This window comes from Haliotis asinina, chromosome 10 (genome assembly GCF_037392515.1).
Source record: "Haliotis asinina isolate JCU_RB_2024 chromosome 10, JCU_Hal_asi_v2, whole genome shotgun sequence".
In the NCBI taxonomy this organism is placed as follows: Eukaryota; Metazoa; Mollusca; class Gastropoda; order Lepetellida; family Haliotidae; genus Haliotis; species Haliotis asinina.
Genome location: NC_090289.1, coordinates 44,342,195 through 44,362,336, shown reverse-complemented (window position 1 = coordinate 44,362,336; position 20,142 = coordinate 44,342,195). Strand labels below are relative to the sequence as shown.

Below are 20,142 nucleotides of genomic sequence, written 5' to 3'. Positions count from 1 at the left end.
AAAACATCCGAACTGTATTTGTATCTGCCTACTGAAATGCTTTTTAAGTTTATTTGAAAGTGAAAGAAATAAACTTTGTAAAACAATTAAATTATTACCCCAGAAGCAATAGGTTTAACTACCAACCTGTGCTCTTAATAAATTAAAAGTAAAAGATAATTAGTTAATACAAGAACAAATAGTTTTGAAAAAAAAACAGTAAAACTGTTCTCGTATCTTGGGCCTGACTTCATATAATCATTCAAAAACGTGAACCAAATATTGTGTATCAGTGCATTTCAATTCTACAGAGATTACTCGATATTATCTATCAGTGCATTCCACCTTGACATGAATTAATCAGTACCATGTCTGTAAAAGTGAACCAGATATGATACATCAGTACACTTCACTTCTACAAAGACTGGCCATTCTACAGATTTATCATATTTTGTCACAAAGAGTAAATAATTAAAAGACAATCCATAATGAATAACACAGTAATTTTGTAACATCTCGTATTGTAAATAAAGCAATGTGCAAATTTGAGAACATCAAGTAGAACAATCACGAAACTATTGTGTTGTATTCACTAAGAGATTAAAGGTGCAGGATAATTTCAAGTGAGATGCTTAACAGCACTTATTGCTCTTGGACCCTTAAAGAGCAGTGAAATTATACTGTCTACAGTAGGGAAACATCAACTTAATTACCCACTCATGGGCCTCGTTATAGTCAAGAATAAATAAAAGAGTCTCTACATGACCATCATATGCCAAATCGGACATAACTTCCAATATTAATCCTGTATGAACCGTGTTAAATAAAGTAAACTCTAAAGAGGTGTAGAGTTGACTGCTGCGATGCCCGAGGTTGCTGACGAAGTCTACGAGTGAGTGAGTGAGTGAGTTTAGTTTTACGCCGCACTCAGCAATATTACAGCTATATGGCGGCGGTCTGTAAATAATCGAGTCTGGACCAGACAATCCAGTGATCAACAGCATGAGCATCGATCTGTGCAATTGGGAACCGATGACATGTGTCAACCAAGTCAGCGAGCCTGACCACCCGATCCCGTTAGTCGCCTCTTACGACAAGCATAGTCGCCTTTTATGACAAGCATGGGTTGCTGATGGCCAGTTCTACCCCGTGACCTTCACGGGTCTCGAAGTCTACGAGTGAGTGAGTGAGTGAGTGAGTTAATATTTAACGTCACATCGGCAATATCTCAGCCATATCGTGACGAGAACATTCAATACTAAAATGAAATATATGTCTATTATAAAATCTGTCAGCGAAGGACAGTAAAACAACTAGGATATCACAGATTATAATATAAAACTAGTAACTATACCTAAAACAATTTATCTATACAGGACAATACAATGTAAAAATGGGCTATAGATTGCTAACAACTGAAGGTAGATCACCATACTAGGGACCATGGGGACTTACAGTACTTTTGCTACCTGCATGGACCCTAGCTGGATTTACTTCATTCCCTCAGCCGTCAGCAATTTGTGAAATCTAGCCATACAATAAAAAGACATTTATTCTACGATTAAAAACCTGGAAATTTAGAATTTACTTTCACTGTTTGTGGACTTACGTACCCTCTCAGGAGGACAATAATTTTACAATACTTCAACCCCCTTTGAGGGTACAGCCACTAACAATTCTAGTTACAAATCTAAACAACCAAGAATTAAAATACATCTATTTACAGAACATGTTATTCAAAATTCAATCAAAAAATCAATTTCTTTTAAAAAAACTATAATTAAATGAGAATTAATGTTTGTAAAAAGATCCTTTACAGTTTTGACATTGAAATATTTATCCCTTGTGATGGAGAATTCAACACAGTCAAGCAGAATATGCTTGACCGTGACTCTCTCATCACAAGGGATACAAAATGGAGGATCCTCACCTTTTAAAAGATATGAATGAGTATATCTACTATGGCCAATACGACATCGTCGTAAAATAACCTCTTCAAATCTGGACTGACAGCCCAAGTGGGTATAACCAATGTAAGGCTTTATCTCATGTAATTTATTTATACCCACTTGGGTGTCCCACTTCTGCATCAGATCACGGATATAAGATCTAATGCTCGCTTTGTAATCACTGTAAGGAATAAGCAATGCTGTCACAGATTTGTTGAGTGCTGCCTTAGCAGCAAGGTCAGCCAATGTGTTACCAGAGATCCCTACATGGCTGGGTAACCAACAGAAGACGATGTCGTATTGGCCAGTTGCAAGATCATTATACAATTCAATAATTTCAATTAAAAGTGGATGTTTGCAAGAAATGTTTTTAATAGCCTGAAGGCAAGAAAGAGAATCGGAATAGACTATATACTGTTTACGTTTAGGGTGTCTTTGAATATATTTGAGAGCTGTTAATATGGCGTTAGCTTCTGCTGTAAAAATAGAACTATTATCTGGTAATCTATACATATGGAAATTAATTAAGCAACACCAAATTCAAAGACACATAAAAACTTAACAAAGTTTAACGAAGTAATTTTGATGATTGATTATTCAATTTTGATGTATTGACATACAGCATGAGCTTTTCATGGGTTGATATGACGCGCGTGAAGCTTGCACAGCGCACGTGCATTGCTTTAACCTCAACTTTCGAAAAATGCACTTTATCCCTGGGGTGTTTACAAGCGCAGGTTGTCGATTGCATTCGGTTTTTCATTCATTTCAATGTCATGGCACGTAGGAAATTATCAGAGGCCACTCGTTGGCAAATAATCGGCATGAGGAATGCTGGTATGTCTCTAAGACAAATCGGGACTCAAATCGGACGACATCATTCCATAATTTCAAAACTTTTGAAAAAATACCGGGCCACTAATGAAGTTAAAGACCTGCCTAGACCAGGAAGACCCAGGAAGACCACAGTCCGGGAGGACAGAGCTTTACTGAGACTTGTACGGCGCAGGTCCTTCGACTCGAGCTCTCGGTTGAGACAGGAGTGGCTTCCAGGGAGACCCATCTCGAACAGGACTGTTCGGAATCGTCTGAAAGCTGCAGGATACCGGGCAAGGAGGCCAATCAAGCGACCCAGACTGTCTCCAGCCCATAAGGCAGCCCGACTGGCCTGGTGTAATGACCGTTTGCACTGGAACATTGCCTCTTGGAGGAAGGTCCATTTCTCAGATGAGAGCCGGTTCTTGCTGCACATGGTGGACGGTCGTACTCGGGTCTGGAGGCAGAGGAACACAGCAATGGCTCCACGGAACATCCAGGAGACTGTGGCCTTTGGGGGAGGTTCCGTTATGGTATGGGGGTGCATTTCCATGAACTGCAAGTTGGATATCATTACCATCCGTGGCAACCTTAACGGTGTTCGTTACCAACAGGAGGTTCTTGACAGGGCTGTGGTACCTCATTTTGAGAACCATCCTCTGGCAACGAGACCCATATTTATGGACGACAATGCTAGACCTCACAGGGCGCATGCTGTAAATGATTTTTTGCGGCAAAATGCAATTGACAGAATTCCATGGCCTGCCATGAGCCCTGACCTCAACCCCATTGAACATTTGTGGGACTTTATTGGCCGTCGTGTGAGGCAGAGAGACCCACCAGTCCATAATCTCAACGAATTGACGGCTGCCCTGCATGAGGAGTGGAACAGGATCCCCCAGAATCAGATCCGGAGACTCATCCAAGGAATGAGGAGGCGTCTGGAATCGGTGGTGCGTGCGCAGGGAGGACACACTAGATATTGATGAAAGTCGGTGTGCAGACTCTCAGATGACTGTTCTTTCTTTCCATGTGACATTTGTGTTAATACACCTGACAACAACGTCTGTGGATGAATAGTAAATTGTGTCCATTTTTTCATGAATTTAAGACAGTTTTAAGAATTTGGATTTCGTTGCAATAAAGCAAAGTCTTGATACTTTTTCCCTTTAAGTTGTTTGTCAGAGATCGTCTGTTGAATAAAAAAGTGTCAAACTATATCAACCCGGCATATTTTGATTGTCAGAACACTTCAAAGTTGCTCCAATAGAAAAAATTGGGGTGTTGCTTGATTAATTTCCAGGTGTATAGAAGATATTGTTCTGGATCCAGTGACAGTGGCACAAGCAACTGCACCACCGTCCTTGGATCCATCTGTAAATAAGGGTTTGTAATTGTTATATTTATGTTTTAATTGATGATATTCTTGTTTATATTGTAAGTCATTTGTTTCTGATTTTTTAAATGACGTTAATGTTAGGTCCACTTGTGGCCTAACCAATTGCCAAGGAGGAGAAGAAAGAAGACGGAAAGGCGATATACTTTCCAGCTCAATGCCGGCAGAAGAAATAAATGGTTTAATTCTGTGCCCAAGAGGTGGAACAAGAGAAGATTTTTTGTTATACAAATCCTCATAAAGGGGATTGAACACACAGTTAAAGGCAGGGTTAGATTCATTAGAATATAATTTAGTAATGTATTGTAAAGACAATTTTATACGACGTTGAGCAAGAGATGGTTCATCGGCCTCAACGTACAGACTATCAATAGGTGAAGTTCTGAAAGACCCAATACAAAGTCTTAAGCCTTGATGGTGGACAGAATCAAGAAGTTTAAGGTTGCTTTTGCAGGCTCCACCATATACGATGGAGCCATAATCGAGTTTCGAACGCACGAGTGATCGATATAGATGTAAGAGGGTTGCTTGATCCCCTCCCCACTTTGAGTTGGAAACAACTTTCAACAAGTCAAGAGCCTTCAGGCATTTAGTTTTAAGGGACTTAATATGAGGTAGAAATGTTAAGTGGGAGTCAAAGATTAGTCCCAGGAACTTGGCCTCCTTTACAACTTTGATGGGAGTGTCATCTAGAGAAAGTTTAGGGTCCTTATGTGGTTTATATTTTCTGCAGAAATGTATACAATTAGTTTTGGATTTAGAAAATTTAAAGCCGTTTTCAAGACACCATTTATTTATTTTGTTTAAACACAACTGCAGTTGCCGTTCAATAGTATGCATGTTTTTCCCACGACAAGAAATATTAAAATCATCCACAAATAACGATCCATCAATTGAATCGTTTAAAACTTTTGATAAACTATTTATCTTTATGCTAAAAAGTGTAACAGACAAAATACTGCCTTGTGGAACACCCTGATCCTGATTGTAATGATCAGACAGGGTAGAACCCACTCGAACTTGAAACTGTCTATCATTTAAAAAGTTGGCTATAAATTGAGGTAAACGACCTCGCAAACCGAAGTCATGTAAATCTCTTAAAATACCATATTTCCAGGTTGTGTCATATGCATTTTCTAGATCAAAAAAGATAGACACAGCCTGTTGTTAATTAATTAGCGCATTTTTAACAAATGATTCTAAACGCACTAAGTGATCAACAGTACTTCTGTTTTTGCGGAAACCACACTGTATATCAGTTATAAGGTTATTTGTTTCCAAGTACCAAACTAGTCGATTATTTATCATGCGTTCCATGGTCTTGCAAACACAACTAGTTAATGAAATCGGACGATAATTGGATGGATCCGTATGATCACGTCCAGGTTTAGGTATTGGTACTACTATGGCGTCACGCCATGAAGGAGGAAAGTTGCCCGATGTCCAAATATCATCAAAAATATTTAGGAGAGTTTCCAGACAGGATTCTGGTAAATGTTTCAGGAGTTGATAATGTATGTTATCAGCAATTGATCTCCATGTTTAAGATGCTGGACAGTAGATTTAGTACCTTTACCTTTGATTTTCTGGACCATGTTCCATACCTTTGACATAGGTGTCCGACAATTAATTTTGGATACATAATTTTGCCAAGATTGGCGTTTGTTCTGTTTAAAAGTACGCCGTGCTTTAGCATTTAAAATTTTAAATTTATCTAAATTATGCACCATAGGAAAGCGACGGAAATAATGTTCTGCCTTTTTCCTTGCCTTCCTAGCTTGTTTGCACTCATCGTTGAACCATGGTTTCCTTATGTGTGGAACTACAGAGGACTTTGGTATACACTCATCAGCTATGGAATTCAGTTCATCAGAAAAGCATTTAATAGCATCGGAAACGTCAATAAAACTTTCAGGTGTAAGTTTTTCAGCACACAGTGTTTCATATAAAGCCCAGTTAGCCTTTTTAAAATTTCGTCTTGATGATGGAGGAACATCAGATGGAGTTACAGCTTTTAATATAGTAGGAAAATGGTCACTTCCACATAGGTCATCGTGGACTGACCATTCGAATTCATTTAGTAGCTCAGAATTTGTCAGTGACAAGTCGAGAGCAGAATAAGTCCCTGTACCAGGATGTAAATATGTACTGGAACCATCATTATAAATACATAAATCATTTTCCCTTTAGTGTTTATATTTACACTACCCCAGAGTGGGTTGTGCCCATTTAAATCTCCCATTATAATACAGGGTTTTGGGAGATGGTCATAGAGAGCTTGAAGATCAGTTTTGGCAAACGTTGAAGACGGCGAAATATAGAGCGAGCATAGTGTAAACGCTACATGTAAAGTAATTCTCACAGCAGCAGCCTGCATATTAGTATTTAGTGAATCAGGGCTTTGAATAACGTTTTGTCTGACTAGAACGGATGACCCACCAGTGGCTCTATCACCCGGAGGTGAAAAAGAATGATATGCATTAAAATGACGAAGGTCAAATGTATCTGTTTGTTTTAAATATGTCTCTTGGAGACATATCGCTGAAGGTGTAAAATCTTGGACTAATAGCTGTAATTCATGTAAATTAGTCCTCAGTCCTCTACAGTTCCACTGTACAATATTAGTGGAATAAACTATCTTTTGGGGGGATTTATTGGGGATCTACCCCGCACTCTTTTGGAGGGCGACAAGCTATGTGCCTTGGCATGGGCATTTTCAGAAACGTCCATGTCCTCAAGAGACCCGTACTTATTGAACAACTGAATTTTGTTCTGTGACCCTTTAGGAGCTCTGCCACTTTGTTGTTTTGGAGCATCAGGCTTTGACTTCGGTTTACCTTTTCCAGCTTGCTGACTATCAGCTGTCCACTGAGACTTTGAGTGTGACTGAGATGATGATTTGTTATCAGAAGAAGACTTTGAAGTACTGGGAAGTGATTCTTCGGTCTGTGATGATATAGCAGGGTACAAAAGCTGTGGAGAATCGCAATTTACCCAAGTCAAAGTAGTTTGGCATCCTGTGGTTGATGTTGTTTTAGAACTAGATCCCGATGATGTTTTTGTTATTGTAGCATAACTTTCTGAAAGTTCAGATCTCTTTACCAGTGTTTTGGCCTCCGAAAAAGAGATATTTTGGGTAAATTTTATTTTATTGATCTCCATTTGCTCTTTCCAAATAGGACACTGTTTAGAAAATGAAGAATGGTTGCCTGAGCAATTGGTGCATTTTTTATAATCACTGTCACAATCTTCTGTTGTGTGTGTCTTCTCACCACAGTGAGCACACACAACAGACAATGTGCAAGTATTCACACCGTGTCCATATTTCTGGCATTTAAAACACCTGAGCGGGTTGGGAATGTACGTATCAACTGGAATGTTACAGTAGCCTGCCTTCACTGATTTGGGTGCATTTGGAGATGAAAACGTAAACAGGTACGTATTCGTTTTGATGGTTTCATTGTTTCTCCGCGTTGAAAAGCGCTTGACATAGAGCACACCTTGATCCTTCATTTCAGATCCTATATCAAGTTCCGACATATCATCCAACAATCGATCACGATCTCTCACAATACCTTTACTTGTATTCAAGGTCTTGTGGGCAGAGACCGTGACCGGAATGCCCACGAAAGATTTCATGTTCATCAGGTTCGTTGCTTGTTGTTTTTTCCCACATTCAACTGGCAGGGCACCCGAACGCAAGCGTCTAATGTTTTTCACCTCCCCTGCAATACCCTGAATACCCTTGGACACAGTAAAGGGGTTCAGTTTTAACGGTGTCTTGTCAGGTGTCTCAATCACAATGAAACGTGGCCAATATTCAATCGATGCAGATGGTCTCAGGTCAGTATCAACAGGGTCAATATCAAGTGGACGTTTTGTTTTTTTAAGAAGCATTTCGTAGGCCTTGGTTAAGGTAATATGGTTCATCATCCGAGCTCCCCACCCACCACGGAGTATCACAAGGACAATGCTAAAGCAAGCGGGCCTCCAGCTTGCAGCACCAAGGATACCCGGATGATATACTCCAGCAGAAGAATTAAAAGATTAATAATTCTACCAGATTGGCCCATGAGCCACCGCCTTCTGGCATAGGACTCTAGGCAAAATACAGAACAACATATTTCAAATTCAAAAATGTTTTAGATTATAAAGCCAAGTCCAAATTTACAACAATTCCAAATGGTATATGTGCATTGATAAATATAATAATACCCCATGCACAGGGCTTGGGATGACCAGCCGATTGGTCGAACCGGGCCCATTCGACCACCCGTCTAGGCGAAGTCAGGGCCAAAGTGGTGTATTGAGCAACAGGAACACGGTTGCAAGCTCCTATTGCCCTCAACCACCAGGATCCCTTCCTCCGCCGACACAGGGCCGCAACCCACGGCAAACGGGTTGGTGGACCAAATATACTCCCGGGTCCACTACGGGGGTGTCGGCGAGCTCTTGGCGTTACCCAGCACCCACCACGAGGAGGTGGCTCGCCACGGGTGCCTCGAAGTCTACGATGTCTGATGATGCTCATAAGGGTTCTGAGGCGTTGATGATGCCGTGAGGGTCGATCTAGATGACGTTGACTACGTCCATATCTTGCTCTGTGTTGTTCTTGTAGGGGGGCGATCTCGTCCCCAAACGGTTCCTTCATCGAAGAATGTTGATTCTGCAATGATTTGAAAGACGAGGACTTCGACTTCGACGACCTAGATTTCACTCGCCAAACTCGGAGATACGGCTGGCATATCATTGGAAAGAATATCATCAGAAATAGACAAACGCTTACCCGAATTTATATCACCAGATTTTGACATGGCTAAAGCAACCTGACTTTGCCTGTCCCTAGCACGTCTATGAACAGACCGTATGTATGAGGTAAATTCTGATTCACATAAATTTCTGCAAAATTTACACCGAGTATGAGAAGAACACATGGGCTTACACGCCGCACAAATTATGTGCGGGTCAACCACCGACAGCTGTAATCTACACTGTAGACACGAGTTCATCAACTGAGTTTAAGTCTCAGTTGATGAAATACGTGTTAAATAAAGTCATAATAATCACAAAATTGATAATGATGATGCGTATACAAAAGCCAAACTCCCCATACAACACAAATGTAGTTAAAGAACCAAAGGAATGAAAAAATTATCGCCATATGCAGGACCCCAGGTGCCTTCAGACGCCCTCGTCGGGCGATAGGGAGAGAGTGACAATCATAGCCGATCAGCTGACCATGTGCGTGGGTACAGGGAGGCTATTCGTAGGTGAGTGTATTGTTTCTTTTAGAAGGGGAACTTCAAGGGATTTCACGTGTTTCACTACCTTCGCCAGGAAGAGGAGATAATTAACTAAGCGTTAATCAGGACAAGGGAAAAAATCATGATTTTGCAAGAATTTCGTATAATTTCCAGCAATACTTTAGCCATATCGTGACTAATGAACATTTCGCTGTATGAAAACAGCACTCGATACACAACCTTGATGAAAATTCTACATTGTATAGTCTTCTTACATATGAAAGGGTGTTTTATTATGACTTTATTCTGGTCATGTCTTCATACTGTAAGTCTGAAAAGGAGTTGCCGATAAGTTTCCTGGTCTGGTATTGATACATGAAACTTCAAGCTATTTGGTGTCATTAATTGTGAACACCACAAATAAAACTCACGTCCAGAAATATTCATGGAACACTTTAGGAATATGAAAGGCTTAATGTAACAATTGTGTTTGTATTTTCAGTACATGGGGGCCGACAATAGCGAGTCGCAACGAGAACTTGAAGGTCTCATCCAGCAATCATCACCACCTGAACAGAGTCAAGAAGGTGAAGAACAATTTTCCCCACAAGTAGGGTTTAATGAATATCGCCTGCATCTTGTTACCTGTTTCATGTTGTTATCTACCGAATTGTAAACTATGGGAATGCCAGGTTTTACTGACATACTTCATCATGTATCCAAACCTCAGGACAGCAGAATCTAATTGTACACGGGCCCTTTTCTAGTTGTAGTTGAGACTTAATCTGGAGCTTCAACGAGGAGGGAATCGAATGATCCTCCGACCACGGTAAGTGCTTTGTATATGGGTGGAGACTACGTTTTGCCAACATTACCAGTGTATGTTCAACCACCAATCAACTTTGGCAATTACCTAATTTATCCAGTATTGTGAACTATGGGAATGCCACATATTGAACATTGAGATATGTCTTTTGTCAGTTCTTATTTGACACCTCTATCAATCATATTAAATGGATCATCATATAGTACAGTGATATACTACATAAAATACCGTGGCGTTTAAATTAACAACTTCTGTAATCATTTCCGCAAGTATTTGTGGGTAACAGGGAAAACCGTCGAGAAAAACCGTAAGTTCTGCCTGGTCTAGTTGCGCCTCGTGTCGACGTTTCATTATACTACTCTATATTTTGAAACCTCGTCAATCAAACAATTGAAAAGTTGTGGTGAAAGTGACTTTCGTTGTTATAAAGAATACAAATAGATGCAAATAAGCGTGCATTCCACTTCGTTCAAAAGATATTTCATGCTAACATTTGGTTTGGTTGTGCATGTGTTTGTGATGGGTGTCGCAGAGTCGGGATAATCACCGGAATTATGGCTGCATATTAGTCATTTGGAACCACGGTTTTTGTTAAAATATTTACAATTGGTGGTTGTTGTATATATATTCTCCTATGTGAGATCGGTTTACTCTTCCGTGACAAAATGACAACACGTCCGATTGGGTAGCAGGTTCTGGTGCACCTCCTGGTATCCTTCCTTGCAAATGGCAGCTTAATACTTATCCACCGCAAGATGAGATACGAGACCAAAACGTGTATCAAGAATCTTTATGAAAAGTATGAAGAAAGGCGGATTATGCATGTGGAAGAAGTTCTAAAGACGATCACTCCCCTATCACTGCATCACTAAGTTTCAGTATTGTTACGTTTGAATGATCATCGCAAATATTGTCAAAACTCTGGTCTCCAAGGTGAGCAATTTGATCCCGTGTGTACGATCGACCAATACAACTGTGGGTGCTGAACAGGCTGTTCTCAAACGCACGAATATAAGAGGAGTACCAGTATTTCCAATCATTTCTTCTCTAGTTTAAACTTCCTATTGTCGCGTGAGTTCTTGGAGGGTACTTACAACATGGTGTGCAGGTTGGGCAGGTTATCAGGCAACGTCAGGGCAATTTCTGATCGCATTCACAACAGGATCCCATCCACATTTTACAGTATGAGTTCATGGAAGCAATTGTAAGCACGTGTTGATGTGACAATTGCAAGCGTCTTTTTGATAAAGAGTTGTGTCCTTGTCATTGACGCTTGCAAAAAACATTGAAAAGGCGTGACAATTTAAAATCAGACGTGTATTCAGCTTTGTGCTGAAACTTTAGAGTAATGCTGCTGGGGAAACAATGTATATATTTCATCACGGGTAATTTGTATGCGTGTCACGAATTAGTTCATATTGTAACTATTAAAACTTCTCCTCCCTGGTCCGCAAACGTTTTTTCTAAGTGCAAGTTATGTTTATTTGTTGTTTAACGCCGTCCTCAAATATATGACTTTCTGCAGATAATTAAAGCTTGGGGTGAGAGTCCACTGACTGACATCATGAACTCGGGCGATCTGTGCGGTTGAGATGATGATGTGCATTCAACTGGCACTCTAACCGATTTAAGTATCACCTCTTACAGCAGGCACAGGGAGCAGGGGACAAACTGGAATCTGGAGGCCAGAGAGCCTAAGGTTCCGCAATGTCCTGTGCAGAGTCGGTCTCACGCACTGCCATAGAAGACTTAGTATATGAAGTTACGTTGGTTTCATATAAATATTAACACACTTCCGGCACCTTCGTTTTGTTGGGATCTTATATAACATCCTCTCTCAGAATTTAAAAAGATTATTACTTGCCTCTACAGAGATACTGTCAGTGCAAATAATGCATAACGTCCATCACTTTCCACACTTTAGACGGTCTAAACGTTAGACTTTTTAGATACCCATGTAGAACATTTTGATATTGCTAATCATATTCTAAACATGTAAACTAGTATCACGGAAAAGGTATTGTACTTCTCTCTCTCTCTCTCTTTTAACACACATCGGTGGTTGATAATTACCAAGTACTGAATTAGTTTCTTGAGATCCTCGCACTCAGTATCCATAGAATTCGATAAGAAATTCATTACAGAACAAAATAACAGTATATAAACCGTTCCCATTATTATCCACCGTTCCGATGTACCATCCACCTGGTTCTGCAGGTATTCCCAGCATTAGCTATCAGCTATCAGAGTGATACCATGTCTGATCAGTTCATCAGATCTATACTTCAGTTATGAAACCTAATTCGGCATTGAATTTCAGTTAACAATTAACTGCTTCAATGATTTCTAAAAGTATTATTACAGTATTTGGGTCTCATACATCATATTACAGAAACCACTGAGTATAATAGGAATAGAGTTGAACTAATGGATGGATGGATGGATGGGTGGATGGAGGGAAGGATGGATGAACTGTTTATCGCCGCTCTAAGCAATAGTCGAGCTATGTGACGGTTGTTTGTAAATAATCGAGTCTGGACAAGACAATCCAGAGATCAAAAGCAAGAGCATCGCTCTACTCCTTCAACTGGAGAATGCTTAGGAACAGCAACGTCTGCTGACGTGCATGTCTTTTCAGAATTGTGGCAAATAGCCTTTTGGAATTTGAGCCAGTTGAAATCAGACAATGAAAATTATAAACTTTGAAATGTTCCGGATGGCGGATCTGACACCAACCTAACCAGTATTATTCCAACAATTATCTAATTGATCCAGCTGGATTACATATAGATGGACTGATATTTCTAACAATATCAGTGTCCTTACTTCGCATGTTCAGGAAGGTCACTCGTGTTTGAGTCTTTCAGCTGCAATAGTTTTCTCCGGTACTTGAAGGAAAAGTGTAGTAACCGAAGCTTGTACGGGAGCATGAAGTTAGAAACGGATTCAAATGTGAATATTTTTTCAGATTGCGAATTCGAATCCCGATTGTGAATATTTTTTCATGAATCGGATTATATACCTACCTCCTCTTACATTCCTGAACATGCGAAGTAAGGCCACTAATATTGTTAGAACTATCAGTCCATCTGTATGTAAAGCAAATGAAACCGTAACTATAATCCCAGTGTTACGCGTGTTGGTCAGGAGGCCTATTCTGGGAAAACGTCTGTCATGTTACTCATTCGTCACAATAAGCTTGTAACTATCACAGACCGTTGGTAAGCATTGTGTGTCAACAAGTATGGTTACATGGTGCCTGTCATCGCAAGCACCCTTGTGAAAAACAATTTCTTTCAACGGTTTTGTTGGAAGATCTCAGTTTCACTAGGCATATCCGAAACATGTGAATGATATTTAGCAATGTTTAGCAAAATGTATGTATGTATGTATGTATGTATGTATGTATGTATGTATATGTATATATGTATGTGTGTATGTGTGTATGTATGTACGTACGAATGTATGAATGTATATATGTATGTATCTATCTGTCTGTCTATCTATCTGTATGTGTGTATGAACGTACGTACGTATGTATCTATCTATCTATCCATCTATGTATCTGTGCGTATGTATGTATGTATGTATGTATCTATCTATCATATATATATATATATATATATATATATATATATATATATGTGTATGTATCTGCCGCCTATGTATGTATGTATCCATCTATCTATCTATCTATCTATTTGTCAGAGAGAGAGAGAGAGAGAGAGAGAGAGAGAAGGGTCTATTCCTCAGTGTACGCTTTATGCAGCTGGCATCACATTTCCAAACATCCTGTGACGTCACATAAGCGGTGGGCAAGGCTCATTCCACTCAACGTCTCTGTCTTCTGTTCTGTGTACTGCGCCAGGCAAATCCACTGTTTTCACCGTTAAACTCTACTTCTTACAGGTATGTTGCTAATTACATTCTACTCACACATTTGTACCTACAACTGTTTCTGTACTTCATGCATCAACCACTAACTGAATTAACAAGAGTTATATTTAGTCAGATTGAACAATAATAAAACTAACCCAGTGTCACCACGACCTGAATATTTTGGGTCAAGGCTAAAACGCTTTTATCCTTTGCTGAAATGTGCTCCGTTGTGAACACATCGGTGCCAAGAAAGGCAAAGAAACACATCAATGTATGTTTCGAAATAGGACAGTTTTTGTTGTATGTATATTGTGCACTCTGAAATACAGAAATGTGTTGCACAAAAAACCTATTCGCTTGGTTGGCTACAAGTCGATAAGCGACATCCACAGCGTGCACCCCAGCTGCCTCCTGTGCATGTCAGCCCTTATACGGCACAACAGTGTTGATTCCCACCGTCAGGAAAACGACAATTTTGGGCAATTACCTCAACATTACCTAGTGACCTGAATAGCAATCCAACAAAACACCATTATTACCATGACATATTATTTGTGATTATGTTGTCACAGGCTCGCAAAACCGATTTGTTACGGTCTTTTCAGACCGCACCGTCTTCTCTCAATTGTTTGTCTTTCGTCGCTGTTCGGCAAAGTCCGACGGTAGTCGTCCGGTGTTATCACGTTCATTGCTGGAGAATTGATGACCCGTAAATTTGATACCGTAGCTCTTCAAGTCAAATACCCGCTATGGTTCTAGTAAGAATATGTCTGTGTTATTTATTCCAGCTCTAACGGCTTTTACATTGTCTGTACAGCATATTACCTTGAACCCTTTTCAATTGTCCATGTCTGTATATACATGTCAAATGCACCTCTTTTAAATATTTGAAGAAACTTTAATTCGTTACCAACACCAACCAACATAACCAAATCCATATGAAAACAGTAAATTACGCTGATATGAAAAACATAGTTATCACAACCACATTTATCGTAACACATTAATATACCACAAGCCTTTTTGGAATTCTTTGTTGATGTTTGTCACAAGTTTAAGCTAGTATTTTATGAAACGACACTGTGCATTTATATACAGTGGGTAACGTCCACTTTCACCATAAACAATCACATTTGGTGTTTGGGGACCAACGTTTAAGAACTTCTCAATCTTGTAATATTTATTGTTACCGCACACTTCGGCATCGTACAAAAGGATTGGTTGAATTTGAGTATCAAATATTTTGAAAAACACAGAATAGTCAACATTATCCAGTTTTTGTAAGTGATGTAATACTTTTACTTTTGATAAAATAAAACAATAGGATATAGCGTGAAAATGTTATCTACTGCTGAATATCCGTTTCTAAAGCCAGCCTGGGTTTCTGTAATTTTGTCAATCATGCATTAAGTATAGATGCATATATTTTATAGAAAGTGCCAAGAATAGGTATTCCTCTATATTTGTCGGGATTATCTCAGTCTGTTGCCCTTTTTATTAAGAGGGATGATAACTGCCTTTGACCACTGGCACCGAAAAAGCCATCATTGAACAACTTGTTGAATAATTTGCTCCAATCTGCATAATAACTGCTTCTGAACATTTCAACATTCAAATTATGATGTGACCATTTCCCAGGGGCTTTACCATTCTTTAAGTGCTGGATTGAATTATGAATTTCTAAATCAGTTATGGATGATTCGAGAATATCTAAATCAAGATCTTCAAGTAGTTTATCATCTGGGACAGATGTATCATTATTAGTGGCAGGTAAATCTATGCTTTGCAATACATTCTGATCAGACCAGCTGTCAAGTTGAATGTTATAGCTTCCGCTGTCACGTCTAGAAATATCCCTCAACTCCTTGAATTATTAACGGTATCTTTAAGAATCTTTCTTTTTCTGTTGTGGTAATCATTTTTTTTATATTCGACAAACATTTTTATAATTGTTCCTCATCTTGCAGTAGGCACGTTTACTTTCACATGATTTATGACGCCTAAATCGTCTCGGATGTTGTCGTACTTAGCTTTTTTATATTTCAGATTATAAAATCCTATTTTAACAAAAGCTGGCCAACTTTTAAAAGATTTTGTCATACCTTCAGATGCAGAAAGAACTGCTTTCACAAACATATCTAAATTGTTGTTAAGGTTATCGTCAACGCCATCAACCAAATCTTGTAGTGAAGTACATGAGTTACGAAGGGAAATAAACAAATCCGAAGCCATATTATCATTCCACGTGCAAGTAAAGCTTCCCTCGTTACGTGATGTGGGTTTCAGAGATACTAGTATATCATCCATATGCAGTATATCACAGGCATATGTTTAGATTTGACTCTAGAATCGACTATAAGACTATCGACATGTTGCATATAGAATAATTGAGCAGTACCAAAAAAAGAAGTCAACTACACTACAACCTTGTCGCGATATGTAAGTAAACTGCCCTGTATTGTCACTAGGGGTTCTGCCATCAAAAATATACAAATTATGAGAAAAGCATAAGTCAATCAGTTTACGACCAAGGGTGCTTAGATAAGTGTCCCATGATTGTCTCTCATTTACTGGCACAAAGGCTTTCTCTGAGAATGCAGCTTCATCTAGACCGTGATGGTCGAGTGAGTGTGGTAGGTTGTTACGCCCCCTTACACGAGCGTTCAAATAGCCTCAAATTATGACGTCACATCAGTGGTCCGAATGGTCTATCATCCACTGGTCAATAATCTCGATAGTGGTTGTATCTTCGGCTGCAACATGAAAGGTTGAGCCGATGGGTGGTACATATGTTGCAAGTACAATATCTTTATTGTCGCCAACTGAAATTTTAGCTAGCTTGATACAGACAACATTGTCAATATCTACAGGAATGTGTTGGCATTTCCTAGCCGGAGTGTTTTTCAACAAAATGATCGCTCCGCCAGATAATCTTCCAGCCTTTGCCATTGTATGTGCTTTAGACATGTACATGTCGCAAGAAGAGAAGTGGGTTATTGCGGTTAAACTATCGAGAAATGTTTCCACAACACAAATGAACTCAACGTTGTGTATAAGCAACAAAATCTGGGTTATCGACCTTTGACAGAAACCCTCTACATTCCACATTAGGAATTTAAAGTTAAAACTGCAGCTGGAACGTAGAATGCATGCAGTACATCGTCATTCTCTGCCGGACCGGCTCCTTAGATCCCATCCATTGGGACGTTGTGGTCAGCAGAGGATCTCCCGGTGACAGAGTGGGGGCAAGTCTCCAGGTCGATGCCGTGACTCCGGTACTGGTGTAGGTACTGGCTATCGAACACATCATGTACATCGATATCTAAATATCGATCGATAATCGATAAGTATAAGAGACGTATCTTTGAACAAGATAGATGCGAAAAATGAATATATTACACATCATAGGTGAGTGGTGACATGAGTTCCCATGGATTATTGACAAACTGCGTCCTGAACATAATTTGGCTGCAGACCATGAATAATGTCTTACGCTTTATTGAGTAAAATTTCATATCGATAATACTGGCAATATTCCAACAATATCAGGGATCCGGACACCAGAAATGACTTCAGACAGTGTACCCATGTCGGGAATCGAACCCGGATCTTCGGCGTAGTGTGACATGGTTCAGTATATACTTCAATTTGCCCGTACTCTTAGAAGACATATCTGTGACGTGGTCAGACTATGGATGGACTTATATGAAATAACAACTCCACTGGTTCGCGGGTGGTGCTTAGAACTCCATGTCCTTTGCAGATTGTATTCTGTGAATGTCTTGTACGATCGAGTTTCAGAGTCTGTGTATTCTATAACCCATGGGGCATTCTGTAAGGACATGCTTTATGGATGATCAGCTGCTTTATTCAGGTGGTGCATGCGACGTTCGGACACAGATTCTTGTGCCGTTTTCAATCAGGTGACACGTCGCATCACCCGAATAAAGAAGTTGTTCATCCATAAACTTTGTCCTTATCTGACTCTCCATCTTGGAACATCCTGCTTAATCGTTGCATATGTCTTTTCAGCTGGAGCTATGGCTGCACCCGAAGAGGTATCGCTTGAAACAGTTCAACAGGTAAGTGATTTGTGCAATTTGTTGTCCTTTCAATATTCCTACTTCAAAATACTCATGAGGAATTGATTTCAACAACCCATCTTGTCGAAAGAGGCAACTAACAGGCTTGTCACTGTATCCCACTTGCGTAGATGTGTGCTCTTGACGTCAATCACTTGATTGATCCAGGCTGACCTACACTCGATTATTTCCAGATTATCGTCATTTTGTCGGAAAGCTGTAAACAACAAACAAAGCCTAAATAACTACAACAAACCATTGAGGCATTAATCCAAATAATACACACCGGCAATACATATTAGAGCAACGTCCCACATATTGATTAGAACAAGTGGAGGCAAGTCAGCTGTTTACCTGAAAATGAAGTACGGGGACTTATGGTACTAGTAGACGTTAAGTTTGCCGTACATGTGCATCAAAGTTTGAAATATGGTCCATATGTCTTGGACCTTGTCAGTCTGGGCCCTTGTCCTTGTCCCAGCACTCGTAGCGCCACGTCATTCGTGAACTTTTGTGAGTGTGAGGGCAATACCTGATTTTGCAAGAATCTGTCTTATGACACACTTGCTCGACAGTAGTAATTTTCTTATTATCCATTTTATTCATGTAACTTTTTACAGTAAAACACAATAAGCAAGTGTGACAGGCCACTTCAATGACGCCAGACACAGTTGTTTAATGGAGTCACAGACGAAATACAGCACCAGGGGTTACTAGGCAAAAAGTGATCTGACCACATACGATATTTAAGACAACTGGTTATGATTGAACATATGAGTAATAATGTTTAGCTGCCATACAAACAAACCTCCACAGTGTACATGTATTAATATCAAGCGATCCTTCTACAATGACTTGCACCACAACGCCTGGCAGATGATAGTGAAGTCAGGTTACCAGGTTGAAGAAAAACAACAATGAGAAGTATGCTAATCTGTTACAATCTATTTTAAATATTTCAGAATCAAGATACAGTACCTCATCTCCAGGCATGTGCAGATGACCTGCATGACAAGCATCAGTGTAGCAGATGCTGCGATATCATCTTCAGGTTACTTGGTTCCCTTGGAAACGTGCTCGTCATCATAGCGTTTGCATTTCTGTTCGAGGAAGACAAATTCAAGATATCTGATAATCTAGCTATTGGTGGTGCAGCTGTATCACTGCTGGCAAATATTGGAAAACTAGTTACCGAACGCAAGCGGAGGAGCGACAACAGGAGATGCATCAAGAATAACGTCCTTCCAGTGGTTCCTGTACAAAGAGTTGCTCTTGATGAAATCACACTCATGGCATTGCAATCTGAAGAGTCGGCACTGTCGTTTTTGATGACGTACTGCAGATGCATCTGTTGTCGTTCTGTATGCTCCGCGTGTTGTTGCCAAGAGCCTTGTCTCAGGGATGATCCGCTGGAGCCTCTGTGTACGACGGATCCGTGTAAGTGTCTGTGCTGTCGATGTACATGCCCATGCGCACCCTGCCCAAGTTGCTGTCAGTATCTGTGTTCCTGTCTCGCCTTCCTACCGACGTTTGAATTCATGGAGAGTACCTACAACATTGTATCGTCCGGCTGGGTGTTATGCAGCAATGTTAGAGCCATAAGTGATCGGGCTCAAAATAAGAAATCACCCACATCGTTCCAACAACTAAGTGTGGGGAACCAAATCTTAGAAAGTATTGACGTCTCATTTGCCATCTTTTCTTTTCTATTATCTCTTGTCATTGTCGTCTTGACGTGTTATAAGTGTTGTAGAGGAACAAACGAGCGCCCTGTTGTGCAGATCCGACATTTGTCAACAGAACTTATGCGATGATCTGTTCCTTTTAGCAGATTTTTTTCTACCTGCCCGCAGATGATTTAGCTGTTTGTGGGGATACAGTGCATAGATCAGTAGATGAGCATTTAGTACTGAGCACCTGTAATTTGACTGCACAAATAGAAAGTGGTAAAATGTAACACACGTTATATTTG

General features: G+C 39.9%; 1 protein-coding gene across 1 annotated transcript; it reads left to right on the top strand.

Annotated features, from left to right (window-relative positions):
- The first annotated feature begins 14,028 nt into the window (after window positions 1-14,028).
- On the top strand, window positions 14,029-20,082 carry LOC137298145 (uncharacterized). Its single transcript, XM_067830256.1, has 3 exons — window positions 14,029-14,118; window positions 18,121-18,170; window positions 19,133-20,082. Exons 2-3 carry the CDS (start codon window positions 18,129-18,131, stop codon window positions 19,982-19,984), a joined length of 894 nt encoding a protein of 297 aa, XP_067686357.1. The 5' UTR covers window positions 14,029-14,118; window positions 18,121-18,128; the 3' UTR covers window positions 19,985-20,082.
- The last annotated feature ends 60 nt before the right edge of the window (window positions 20,083-20,142 follow it).